This window comes from Callospermophilus lateralis, chromosome 10 (assembly GCF_048772815.1).
Source record: "Callospermophilus lateralis isolate mCalLat2 chromosome 10, mCalLat2.hap1, whole genome shotgun sequence".
NCBI lineage: Eukaryota > Metazoa > Chordata > Mammalia > Rodentia > Sciuridae > Callospermophilus > Callospermophilus lateralis.
Window position 1 is genome coordinate 86723935 of NC_135314.1, and position 14389 is coordinate 86738323.

Genomic DNA, 14389 nt, shown 5'->3' on the forward strand with positions numbered 1-14389 from the left:
CTGTAGTATGCTGTTTTCAAGTACTTTGGGTATAGACCGAGGAGAGGAATAGCTGGGTCAATGGTGGTTCCATTCCCAGGTTTCCAAGGAATCTCCATACTGCTTTCCATATTGACTGCACCGATTTGCAGTCCCACCAGCAATGTATGAGTGTAACTTCTTCCCCACATCCTCGCCAACACTTATTATTGTTTGTCTCCATAATAGCTGCCATTCTGACTGGAGTGAGATGAAATCTTAGAGTAGTTTTGATTTGCATTTCTCTGATTGCTAGAGATGATGAGCATTTTTTCATATATTTGTTGATTGATTGAATATCCTCTTCTGAAAAGTGTCTGTTCAGGTCCTTGGCCCATTTGTTGATTGGGTTATTTGTTTTTTTTTTTTTTTGTTGTTGTTAAGATTTTTGAGTTCTTTATATACCCTATAAATTAGTGCTCTATCTAATGTATGAGGGGTAAAAATTTGCTCCCAAGATGTAGGCTGTCTATTCACCTCACAGATTGAGAAGAAACTTTTTAGGTTGATTCCATCCCATTTATTGATTCTTGGTTTTAATTCTCCTTGCAGTCCATTCTTAATCCCCTAATATTTATGTTTAAAAATTACTTTTCTGTCTTATTATTTAATGCTTTATTATATGATTTGTCAGTTATTAATGGCATACCAGCTATTGCCTACTGCAGAATTGATGAGTTTATTCTATTTTCCTTTTTTTTTTCAATTTCCTGCTGCATTATTTCCATTGTGTCACAATTTGTAAGATTCAGACATTAATCTTTCACTCTTGTCCCCAGGTTTTAATTAGTCTTTGATCTATAATTATGTATCAGAAAATACTGTGAGCTTTTTAATGGAGGTTTCTTAGTCATTTTTTGGTTGAATGAAGCTCTTATGGATTCCTCAAGAAGGACTCGAGAGCAGTGAATTTCTAAGCTCTTATATGTTTAAAGCTATTTTTTTCTCTAGTTTTGATCTTAAAATACAGGGACACTTGATAGGCTAGAAAATCTTGGTTCACCTTTTCATTAAATTTTTATAAAAGGTTGCCCCTTGTCTTTTTTGTGTTGGTTCTTTTTAATTGTACATGATAGTAGAATCCATTTTGAGAAAATTATGCTAGCATGGAATATATTACTCTAATTAGGACTCCATTCTTGTGGGTGGGCACAATGGTGGGATTAACTTAAGTATTTTCATATGTGTACATAGGAAAATTATGTTAGATTTATTTTATTCTCTTATTGTGTGGATTGTGGATGTCATTCTAATTCTTTTGTCTACAGAACATGAGGGTTTCTTCTTTTTTATTTGAAGTCTTCTGTATTTTCTAAGATAGTTCCCAGATTTGATTGTGCTGAGCTAATCTTTCTAGATATCTGGCATGCCTTTTCAGTATGTAGATTCAAGTCTTCATTTAGTTTTGGAAAATTTCCTTGGGCTATAACTTTAAGTTTTTAGTTCTGTTTTGTTGTTTTATTTTTCTTCATCAATAACACCAGTTATATATAAAGTGAGAATAAAAATTGTATCTTCCTGATAGATATTTCCTGGGTATTAAATGAAATAGTATGTAGGCAGTGCTTAGAACACTGCCTGGCATGTAAGTACTCAAAGTTTCATGTTATCATTATTACCATTGTCAGTATATTATAGGTGCAAGGTCTGCTTGAATACTAGAGGGATCCTGCTTTGGGAATAAAACACCTAATAAAACACATTTTGTCTAAATGTGACCATTGGCAGCAGTATTGTGTGTCTCATCTTCATTTTTATGGGCTGTGATCCTATGGCCATGTTCGCGGCATCTGGATCATCTATTTGTCTGTTAGTGACTTATTCCTGTTGTCATGCAAACAAGCCTAAAAAAACCCATCTTAAAAATATCTTCCACTGACCCCCATTTCTCTCTTTATACCTTATTTCTCTGTTCCCTGCCACAGTAGATCTCTTACATATGTGGGATTTTTTTCTATACCAGCTTAATACTTGTTTCTACTCACAGTTCCTATACATTCTTTAAAAACTCCATATAACTTTTTAAAATTTTTGTTGATTCTTTTTAGTTACATATGACAGTAGAATCATCTTGACATAATTATACAAGCATGGGATATAACTTGTTCTAATTCAGCCAGTACCTCTCCTTCCACTTCTCTCTCCACCTCTGCTTTCTTCTCTCTATTGATCTTTCTGCCATTTACCCATAGTGTTTTTTTTTTTAAATTAATTTCTTGAGGGTGTACACAATGGTGAGATTCATTGTGGTATGTATGTTCATATAAGTATGTAGGAAAAGTTGTGTCACATTCATTCCCCTGTCTTTCTTTATAAATTTTTATCTCTCAGCACTCCACAGAAATGATATTAAGGCCAATTTTGACCTTGTCTTTTCAAATCCAAATAGTAATTTGTTCTGATTTTCCTCAGCACTGGTGAATCACTTTTTTATTATTATTGTTTTTAAATTATTTTTTTTGTGTGAGAGAACATTTATATTTGCCATCTTGCTTGAGGAGTACCAATTATTCATTCAGTTGAAGTCCCCATATATCTCTTCCTAGTTGTGTCATCTCCCACGCCCCTATATGTAGTTGCAATGCTGAATTGATATTATTGTTCCCATAGTTTAATTTTTTTGTACATTAGCTACAAAATGTGTTTGACTATTTAATGTGTAGTGTTATTTTTCATGTTTTAAAATCCCATTTTAAATTATTTGTACATCTTTTTCTGTAACTTGCTCTTTTTAGTAATCATTTTGTTATGACAATCATTTATGTTGCCATGCATGCTCCTTGTGTGCCACTATACTGATCCATTTCACAAATAGACTATAATTTAGCCATTATCCTGTTCATGACCATTTAAATTATTTCTGTTGTTACAAACAATTCTAGACACATTCTCATAGTTGTCTCCTTGTGCATGTTTCTCTTTGGCAATGCCTATAAGTAAGTTCCTCCTTGGTTATAATGTATCAAACTAGATAGTTTTCTTCCCAAACAGCCTGTTCTAGTCTTCCATAATGCCCTCTTGCCTGATGTTCATCTTTAGTTGTAAGCATTCTCAGTTTCATTTTTTTGGATGCTCATTCTTTCTCATACTCTACATGGTAGAGTTTTGTCCTTTGTACTCTTTATCTCAAAATTGACCTTTAATCTCTATTTGACCTGTGTAGGTGATTTTTTTTCTTCTATTTACATGATTTTAAATAATATGTGTATCAGTAGCTCCTCCAGTTCTATTCCTAGCATGATCTCACTCCTGAACACTAGGTTGGGCTCTTTGGACAATGAGAATCATCTCTGACTTAACTTGGCCCAGTGGACATCTGAACACCCAGATCTTCTCCACACAACCGGAGGTTTCTCATTCTTTAGCTTTTTGCTCATGTGTCTCTACAGAAAAGCCAAATATCTTTCAACCCTACCCTCCTCTGCTGTTTTTCTGTAACACAATCCTGTTTTATTTTCTGCAGAGCCATTGTCAGTCACATCATCTTTTGTTTATGTATATATAATCTGTTTTCATTCTTGGGAAAAGTTTCCTGAGGGCAGGGATTTTGTGTTTACCATTTTATCTCCATTTCTTAGGACAGTGACCAGCACATAGGGAGAAATCAGTAACTATTTAACTCTATTGTCCTTCTCCAAATCTGTGGAATCAAATTCCTACCAGTTTTAGAAGATTCTGCAAACTGCTTTAGCCTTCACTTCTTGGTGCTAACCAACCTTGTGCACAACATCCAGATATCCTGTGATGGATGTTTTCGTTTCAGTGTGTTGACCCAGACTATCTTCTTTTCAATACTACTTTGTCTTAGTCCATTTTTCTAGTGCAATAACAAAATACTTGAGGCTGGGTAATTTATAAAAGAAAGAGGTGCTAGCATCTGTTCAGCTTCTGGTGAGGGCTTCTTGTGCTGCATCATAGCATGGAGGAAAGTGGAAAGGGGAAGCCAGTAACAATAGCACATGAGTGAGAGACTGATGGGAGGTGCCAGGCTTGCTTTAGTACAGCTGCACTGGAGGTAACTAAACTCCATACCTCATTAAAAATTTTTTATTAGATTTTTACCTTCTTCACAGATGTCAGATTTTTCTCTCTCACTCCAGCCATTATTTTCCTGCACACTCTCATTTTGCTTCATCTTCTCATTTCACTTTCAAAAACGTTTGCCTGTTTCCTCTCCCTCTAGGTAATCTATTTTGGTTCTATGGCTTTAAATATCATGTACGTGCTAATAATGCCTTTTCAGTCTAACCTCACTCCCAAGTTCCAGTTTGGTTCTAGGCTTCCATGACAATACATTGTCTGTTTTGCCTTACTTGATGGGCCAGGCATTATCAATCTCATTTTCTGGACATTTGTTTTCTATCACACTTAATTGTAGTATCCAGGGCTTAGTCATTGACTTTCTCTATCTTCCCAGCTTCCAGCTTTGGTCTGCTCTGATTTATCCCCCTGATGTCAGGATGATGTTTATCAAATGCAATCCAGTCCTGGTACAGCTTTGCCTAGAAGAAGTACCAGGACTGGATTGCAGAAGTCCCCTGCTGCCTCAAAAGTTCAAATTCTGTATTAGGAAGCATCCTCAGTGGTTCTGTTCCTATCTCAACCCCTACCCCCTCTCCTAAGGATCCTGAAGATCCTCTCTCCTGAGACTTCTCAGTACAGCATGCAGGACCCTTCCTCAGATCACAATTTTCTTTCCCCTTCAACTCTTTTACTGCCTAGTAAATTTTTACTCATTTAAAAAGACAACTCAATGTCCCCCTTTCAGGGAAGCCTCTGACACATTTCCGGTAGAAGTAAGAAATTCCTTCTCTGTTTTCCTACTAGTTTTTTTTTTTTAAATGATCTCTATTATGATATTTGATTCATTGATATAGCTAATATGTATTGATTGCTTGCTGTATGTTAGAAAGTGTTCTATGCATCAGAGAAAGAAGAATAAACAAGATAGACAAGGTCCTTATTTTCAAGGAGTCTACATTTTAGACGGGAGGAAAGATGAAAAATAAGTAAACAAACCATATCATTTTAAATAGTGGTAAGTGGTGTTAGAACAGAATAAAATCAGATAATGTGGTAATCTGATGGGGATGGGGAGTGTGTGTGTGTGTGTGTGTGTGTGTATGTGTATGTGTGTGTCAGAGAGAGAGACACACATACACACACACACACACACACACACACACACAAGGGAGGAATGGATGTGACACTTGAGAGTCAGTGAGATATGCTGTTTGAGTTGAGACTTCAAAGATGAAAAGGAGCCAGCCATACGGAGATCTGAAAGAGCTATCTTCTATGGAACAACAAGTTCAAAGGCCCCAGAACTAAAATGGGGTTGGCATCTCTGAGGACCAGAAAGTAGGCAGTAGCATAATTAGCAGGGAAAGGGGCACTGTATGGCATAAAACCTGAGAGATGGACAGGACCAGGATAGGTAGGGCCTTATAAGCAAGGCTTGTCAATTTTAAGCGTAGTAGTGAGAAGCCATTGAAAGATTTTAAGTGAGTGAACAATGTGACCTGACTTCTGTCTAGACTTATCACTGTAGTTTATAATGAGGGTTATGACTTCTGTCTAGACTTATCACTGTAGTTTATAATGAGGGTTATAAGGAGTCAGGATTGATAACAGACTAGATAGGAGTTGTTGCTACTGCAAGTGAAGAGCATTGGTAGCTTGGATTATGGAGGTATACTTAATGTCTGTGGGGAGAAGTGGAATAATTTGGGATATTTTTTGATGATAGGCTGACAAGACTTGCTGATAAGATTGAATGTGTTGGTTTTAGGGAAGGATGGATCCAAGAAAAGAACTCCTTGGCTTTTTTTGAGTAACTGGGTGGATGGTGGTACCTTTTTGATATGTGGATGAGTGATGGCAGTGGTGGTAATGAGAAAGTTCTGTGGGGAAGGAATACAAAGTTTCATTAAAATGGATATGCCTCCTAAGATTTCAAAGTGTGAAAGGCAATAATGCAATTGAGACATGGTTCTGAAGTTCAGGGATAGAGCTGGATAATTTAAGAAGTTATTGACTTATTCATTACCTTTTAAAGGTGTAGGGCTGGGTAAAATAACCTAGAATTGGAGCACACCACAGAGAAGGTGGCCAGGTGTAGGACCTTCAGTGCTGTGGAGTTGAAGGTCTGGTAGAAGACAAGAGATGGAGAGATAAGGAGGAGCCACAGAAGAAAGAGGACAATGAGAAGGTTATTTCAAGGAGAGAGGATCAACTGTGTCATGCTGCTTAGAGTTCAAGATGAAAGCATAGGTGGGACCATTAGATTTGGCTCTCTGGATGTCACTGTGGTGGGAGCACAGCCAGGGCATTTGGGCATAAGATGAAACCTAGATCATTAATTCATTGCTATGTGTCTGTTTCTTCTAGTCCTATTTATTCCTAGGGTTTAGCCTATAGTAAATGGTAAATTGATGTTTGCCTGGAGGTTTGAACTTTACAGTCTGGTTTAATAAATAATATGCTGGTTTACCCTCATTTAGAGTGCTTTTGGACCATTGACCTTTTCCAGTGTTTTCATTAGTTCAAGGGATAGAATCATGTAAATAATTACTTAAGTAAAACATAATGAGAAAAGTAAATCCATTTTAAGAGGTTCAGAATGCCTCCTAGAGCCATCATGCTGTAGTGAAAAAGAGCCATGCTTTGGATTCAGAGATCTGCTTCAAGCTTTAGCTCCCCACTGTATCTTCCTGAAGGGGTCTGTGGGCAAGCCCCCCAATTCCTGTAGATAGAAGTTCCTCAGCTGTCATATATGGATAATATCAACAAATTCCTCTATAGGATTTTTTTGTGAGCAGCAAATGAGCTCATGCATATGAAAGTCCTTCGTAAGTAAAAAGATAATCTGTAAGTACTATTTTTTGGTAAAAAGAATTAGAATGTCTATTTTCATTACTCACTTCTAAAGTAGATTAGATCAGTGTATCATAAAGTTCATATTTAAGCAGTGGCACATGAATGGCAACAAGTTGAAGGAGGACATAGATCACTGGACAATGTTGACACTTTTTTGAAAACATGTAGGAAATCAATTTTTTTTGGCTTTGTTCTCTTACTTTACCCAAATAAATTCTTTTAGAGCCTATTATACTTCAAGATCTAGCAAGCAATTCTAGCTAGTAGTCTGACTACCCCAGTGCTGTGTATATATGAAGAAATAATATGTAGTTACTATTGCTTGTATTTTTTTTTCTTGAAGTGAATACTAAATTTATATTTTTTTCCTCATGGTGACTACTCATTTTATTTTTACTTCTAGGGTAAAAATCATGGTAAGAAACTCCGAAACTACTATGCAGCCAATAGCTGTCCTCCTCCTGCCAGAATGAGCAATGTGGTGGAGCCTGTAGCTACCCCAGTTGTTCCAGTCCCTCCACAGGTGAGACACATGAGTCAGGGTGAAGTGGCATGAGGAAGCTGTTGTATGGTCATGAATGATCATGAATGAAGTTTGTTGTCCATTTGTCTACCAGGATAGAAATATTCCTGAAATAATGCCTACTTGGTATTTGTAACAACTTATCCCCCTCCTCCTCCTCCTCCTCCCCTCCCTCCCCCCACCCCCAACACTTAACCACTGAGCCATATGCCCAACCCTATTTTTTTAAATATTTTTTAAATTGTTGGTGAACCTTTATTTTATTTATTAATTTATTTATATGTGGTGCAGAGACTCGAACCCAGTGCCTTACACATGCTAGGCAAGCCTCTACCATTGAGCCACAACCACAGCCCCACAACCCGGTTTTTAGTTTTTTTATTTTGAGACAGGGTCTCACTAAGTTGCTTAGGGCCTTGCTAAGTTGCTGAGGCTGGCTTTGAACTTGCAATTCTCGTGACTCGGCCTCCTGAGCCACTGGGATTACAGGTGTGCACCACTGCACCTGGCGGTATTTGTAACTTCTTGAACTATGTGCTGGTTTTAATGAACACCAGATGTGAACTTGGAGGTTTCTCATTGGCTTTGGTTGTGATGCATGAGATGATGAAACAGATATTGTTTCATGAGTATTTCTCTATTTCTCAAAATTATGGGTTAAATGATTCTGTATGTCAACACTATGTCCTGTATGAAAAGAGAAACAATTGATTTCTGTATTGTAGTTAATTCCATTTATGTTATATTGTCTTCCAGTTGCCCTTGTTATATTTTGTCTTCAGGTTGCCCTTTACTTCCTTGTGTGTAGAAAGCATGTATAAATACTTTCTGGACTTTGGTATTATTAGACACAGTTGAGAGGCCAGTTCTTTTTGCTCTTTGGAAGACAGAGAGGGTGATTCAGGAAAGATATTACTGCATGTTGTAGTCTCTGAAATATGGACACTACTCCATAACCTATCTTTAAATATTATTTCCCACAGAACAATATAGTGGTTATAAATAATTACTGTAATTGAGTACTTCCTATGCCAGGCACTCTGCTAAGCACTTTTCATGCATTGTTTTGTTCAGGGATGGAACTAGGATGAGGTAAGGGTTGTCCTTGACTTGGGTACAAAATTTAAATGGAAGGAAAAAACCTTCAGTACTCAAGATGAATATTTGAAATTAGGGTTTTTAAAAAATGCAAAATGTGAAAAAGCTAATGGTGAACAAAACATTGAAAACATACTGATTTTCCTTTGGCTTTAGATTCCATGGCTTTGCACGGCATTGCTACTAATCCTGTCTTTCTTTAAACATTTTGATATTTTGCTGTGAATTTATTTTTTACATTAGATTTGATTTTTAAAAATAGTCCATTATAATATAGCTGGGCACTGTGGCACGCACCTGTAATCTCAGGTACTTGGGATGCTAAGGCAGGAGGATCGCAAGTTCAAAGCCAACCTGGGCAACTTAGTGAGACCCTGTCTCAAAATAAAAAAAACAGAGGACTAGTGTATAGCTCAATGTTAGAGCATCCCTGGGCTCAATCCCCAGTATCTTAACAAAAAATCCATTAAATTGAGATTTTGCTGTGCTCAAGGCAAGCATCTCACTTGCTTCACTCTAGTTCCAACCCCTTACCTCATTTAATACCTGTAACAACTTAGATTCATCAGCCTCATTCAAAGTGTGGTCCGTGGGCCTGCAGTGTAAGTTCCACTGTAAGTTTATTAGAAGCTCAGGAAACCTAAGTAACTTTCCATGGTTTTGCATCGCTTTGTAAAATGGTGGAGCAAGAATTCCTTTTGATCCTGGACCTCTCTGTTCCTAACCACCATGGTATAATTTTACTTTGCTAGCATCAGTGTTTTAGTGCTTAAAATGTGGATAGCAATTCCATCTGTTCCTCCTCCTCATAGATTTGTGGGGAAATGAGATATATTAAAAATGGAATCAGAGGACAGGAAAACAGGGATCTTCAAGCTGAGTACTTGTCAAACTGCTGGCTACTGAAGGCTGCTTTAGAATTGGATGGCTGCTCCCTGTTGGGGATTGCTTTCCTCTGGCTTATCCCTTCAGGGAAATGACCTAAGCAGTCTTTCATAGCAGAGCCCTTTGTGATTTTTGAGGACGGCTATCCTACCCTGAGAGAATATTCTCTTCTAGGTGAAACGGAGCTGTTTCCTTCAACTGTTCCTGTTATGATATAGCTTCTAAGATCTTTATTATATATATTATTCTCCTATAGCCAAAATCTAGTCTGTAACTTTTTGTCAATCCAACAAAAGTGAATGCCCGCCGTCTTCCAGGTGCTGTTAGGTTTTCTTTAACATGTTGTTCTCCAATCTGAATACAGTTGTCTGGATCTGCTAGTTATTTTCCCTGATTATAACATATATGTAGCTAGTTTGAAGACTTTATGGAAGACAAGGACTTTTATATGTCTGTATATCCCTTCTGGATTAGGAAGCAAGCCCAATAAACCATTGACATTCAGGAAATGTTTATCGAAGGATTCTAAGAAGACTTTACTCTTTCTGGAAAGGAGGGTTTAGATCTTACCTATTTATTTACCTAAATTTTCCATGCTGAAAATTTTAAATTCATTAAAAAATTTCTTCAATGGAGAGAGCAATAAGCTATTTGATTTAATTCATATGTGATTATAGAGCAAAACCATGATTATGTCTCCCAGACTCTCTTTTTTGAATTAATTATTTCCTTTCCTTATAAAGCTGAGAGATAGTTTATGGTCATGCCATATCCTTTGGTTATTTTTCAGTTCTTACAAAAGCCTTTAGGAGAAGGAAGGAATAGGCTCCATATTTTTTAACCTTGTTTCTTCTTGTGTCTTTGATATCAGATGGGCTCCTTCAAGCCAGGAGGCAGAGTGATCCTGGCCACAGAGAATGATTACTGTAAGCTCTGTGATGCCTCCTTTAGTTCCCCGGCTGTGGCTCAGGCTCACTATCAAGGGAAGAATCATGCCAAGAGGCTGCGACTGGCGGAAGCTCAGAGTAACTCATTCTCGTAGGTATTGCCATTTTCTCCAAGGCCAAAGTGTTATGTGAGATGGGCTGTCTTTAAAAAAAAAAAAAAAAAAGAAGAAGTTGAAAGGGATCCTTGTTTAGAAGCCTCATCCTTTTTCAATTTCTTTTCTCCAGGGACTCCTCAGAGGTGGGTCAACGACGAGCTCGGAAAGAGGGGAATGAATTTAAGATGATGCCTAATAGGAGAAATATGTATACAGTACAGAATAATTCAGGTATCCTGTATATTTCCACATACCTTGGAAATTTCCACATACACTTTACAAATGGTCTCTTTTCTTTTTATTTTCTTTCATAGTAATAGATAGCCCTGAGAATCGGGGTTAGTCATTGTTTTATTGAATTGGTCTATTGACTTTTTCAGGCTGGTGTTTATTTCAAGTCTTATTTATTTATTTCCTACTTAGTATATTATTTATTTTGATTTTTAAACATAGTCTATGTTTTAGGGTCTTTCATTATAGTTCCTTTATATTTCTTCTCATATTTGCCAGCTGAAAAATAAAAGTGTGTCATAAAAATGAGCAGTTTGTTTTCAAGTTGCACCATATTCAAATCCCATTTCTTGGAGAAAATAAAAAAAAAATAGCAATGGATTTTAACCACGGCAGTGAGTGCATCAGAATTATTCAGGGAGTGTTTTCAAAATGCACCTGAATAATTTCTTAAAGATTTTCCATCAGTAAATTTGGAATAGGACCCAGACATATGTGTGCTTTGTAAATGCTTCCTTGGTGATTTTGATATCTACATTCAGTTCAGAACCACTTATTTATAGGGAAGTTTTCTGCTTTTCTTCTTGGGGAGGGGAGGACTAAGTGGTCCCTTCATTCTTCTCCTTCAGTCTCCAGTGCTACGTGTGTCAGCAGAGAGCAGTTATGTGCATGGTGACACAAACCAAAAGCAAAATTAATTGAAAAGTAAGATACTTAGTAAAGAAAGGATGAATAGAAAGCACAATGTAGTAAGTATATAAGAGTCTCAAAGTATTAGGAATTATAGAAAATGTAAATTTACTAAAGTCTCAGTTAAAAGACAAAGATTATCAAACTGCATAAAAGAAACTCAATGAAATGAAGGATGCTGGGATAGATGTAGTGATATTAGATAAAATAAACTTTAGGAAATGTAGTATAAACCATATTCTCTTACCAGAGTACAACTAAATGAGATGACAGTAACCAAAATATAAAAACGAACAAAATTTCCATTTGTTCAGGAATTTTAAAATATTTCTAAAGGACTCATGGTTCAAAGAAGAAATCATACTGAATTACAAATTCTTATAATCAAATAGTAATGAAAATACCATATCAAAACTTATAGACTTCAATCACAGCTATATTTTGAGAAAAGTGTTAAATATTTATTATTATAATAGAAAAGAAAAGCAGGCTGGGTGGTGGTACTCTCCTGTAATCCTCATGACTCAAGAGGCGGAGGCAGGAGGATCACTAGTTCAAAGCCAGCCTCAGCAATTTAGTGAGGCCCTGAGCAACTTAGCAATATTGTATCTCTAAATAAAAAATAAAAAAGGGCTGGAGATGTGGGTCAGTGGTCAAATGCCTCTGGATTCAATCCAAAAAAAAAAAAAAAAAGGAGGAAATTAGCAAACTTACAATCCAGGTAAAGAAGCCAATAAAGTAAAAAGAAGAAAAATATCAAAATATCAAAAATGTCATTCTAATCTTTTTTTGTATATTATTCCTTTTTTAAAAAAATATATTTATTTTTAGTTGTACAAATACCTTTATTTATTTTTATGTGGTGCTGAGGATCGAACCCAGGGCCTCGCACGAGCTAGGCGAGCGCTCTATTACTGAACCACAACCCCAGCCCTGCATAGTATTTCTTTAAAATAGAAATATGATCATATTTTATGATATTCTTGGTTTACTTAACAGCATTTTGTGATTATATTTTCATGTAATTAATAGTTTCCTGTATCATCATATTTATCAAATACATAGTTTTCCTTTGCAGTCATTACCATAACTTTTCAAATCCTATTTTTGAATTTCTCCTCCCCACAATTTTGCCTTTATAAAACACTGCTCATATCAATATCCTTGATGATAAATCACTGTGCAGAAACTCTTTTTTTTCCTTTATTTTATTTCTTTATTTTTATATGGTGCTAAGGATCGAACCCAGGGCCCCACATGCACTAGGCAAGCGCTCTATTCCTGAGCCACAATCCCAGCCCATTGTGTAGAAACTCTTAATACTTTCTTAGCATAATTCTCAGAAGTAGAATTAGATTAATGAGAGCAAGCAACATTTTAGAATCATTTTATCTTTGTAGAATGTATAAACCGGTAATTGAAAAAAAATTAATTTCACCTTCCTTTAAAGTTAAGAATCTGGGAATTTTATAACTTGAATTTAGAGTTAAAAATTACAATACGAATTGGTCAGAGTATCATTCACATAGTGACTGTTTCAACTGCAATATTTTTATCTCTGGCTTTAGCAGGTCCTTACTTCAATCCCCGTTCTCGGCAGAGAATTCCACGTGATCTAGCCATGTGCGTTACTCCAAGTGGCCAGTTTTACTGCTCAATGTGTAATGTTGGGGCTGGCGAAGAGATGGAGTTCCGGCAGCACTTAGAGAGCAAGCAACACAAAAGCAAGGTGTCTGAGCAGCGGTACAGAAATGAGATGGAGAATCTGGGCTATGTATAGTGATGGCCACATTCAGATAGAGCAGCTTGTCCTGCCTGTTTGCCTTCTGTCAATTTGCCCTGCTTTGTGGTCCTTTTGATATGAGTACATTCCTCTGCTTAGTGTTAATACATGTAGCCTGCAGTGGTACCACAAGATGTCAAAACTTGGGGGTGGGGGGAGGGAAACGTGCTTCTTCGGTCATAATACTTTCCCAGGTCAACTGTGTTGAGCTACTTGTAGCATGTGACCTACCTACCCCATCTGAAATAACTTTATCTTGGCCAAGTTCTGGTTGACTAGTAGCCTGATCACTTAAAGCTATGACTATTTAAAAACTTCAACTTTTTTTGTCATTTTAGTTTCATGTACTGTTAAATAAAGAGTTGTATTGAGTTCTTACTTCAGATCACAGTTAAAACAGGTAAGCAGAGTTCTGTTTCCCAAGGCTTCGCTGGAACCATTACCTCCATGCACTGTCAGTAGGATATGTCATTATAATGGCATTAGGGTCTTTCCCAGGACACTTTCCCTGTGTCATGTCCCTCCACCACCAAAATGCAGATTTTCTTGAATTCAGACACTTGCAGTGTGCTTGTTGTCTTCCAAGTGGCTAAACTTCATTTCCAATTATGGATTTCACACATTTAATTGCCACCACCATTCTCTTCTTTTTTTCCCCTCCACTAGTGAATCAACTTGTCTGATAAGCTCATTTTCATGTCCTAGCTCTGCTGTGGTTTTTCTAAGCCCCAGATTTGAGTGTCTAATGAGTTTAAGATGGACATGACTTTTTAAATATTTTCAGCTGATTTTAGGAAACATAAAGATGGGTTTGATTTTTTTTTTCAGTTTAGAGTTATGCTTTTATTCATGGTAATATGACCTTGTGTGATGGTCTCAACCATAAGTTCAGATCTCTTGATATATTGTTTTGGCAGGCTTTTTAGATGATCCAGTTCTTGTACTTTACATGCTTCTCTGTCTTGCCAGTTGCTGTCCTGAAAAGTACCACTTCCTGCTGTTTCATAGATAGAGGAATTTTTTTTAAAAAGCTGACAAGTTTTAGTGTCATCATTTCCAGTAGAAAAATACATGGGCTTTTTTTCATCCTTTGTAATCTGGCATCTCTGAGAATATTCAAACTATATTATAGATGATTTTGGTATCTGATAATTATAATGGTATTACTATTATTTTGGGGTTTTGTTTTTAAAATATGAAGTCATAGAATATGTCTAGATGAACTAATGAAGTATTATGT

General features: G+C 36.6%; 1 protein-coding gene across 2 annotated transcripts in view; it reads left to right on the forward strand.

Annotated features, from left to right (window-relative positions):
- Zmat3 (zinc finger matrin-type 3) overlaps positions 1-13297 on the forward strand; it is a 29036-nt gene extending 15739 nt beyond the window's left edge. The window contains exons 3-6 of one of the 2 annotated variants that reach the window (XM_076867930.2): positions 7301-7420; positions 10275-10441; positions 10576-10676; positions 12935-13297. In XM_076867930.2, the coding sequence (XP_076724045.1) occupies positions 7301-7420; positions 10275-10441; positions 10576-10676; positions 12935-13146 (600 nt within the window). In that variant the 3' untranslated portion in view covers positions 13147-13297. The remainder of the gene's footprint in view (positions 1-7300; positions 7421-10274; positions 10442-10575; positions 10677-12934) is intronic. The other variant, XM_076867931.2, reaches the window with a different exon arrangement.
- The last annotated feature ends 1092 nt before the right edge of the window (positions 13298-14389 follow it).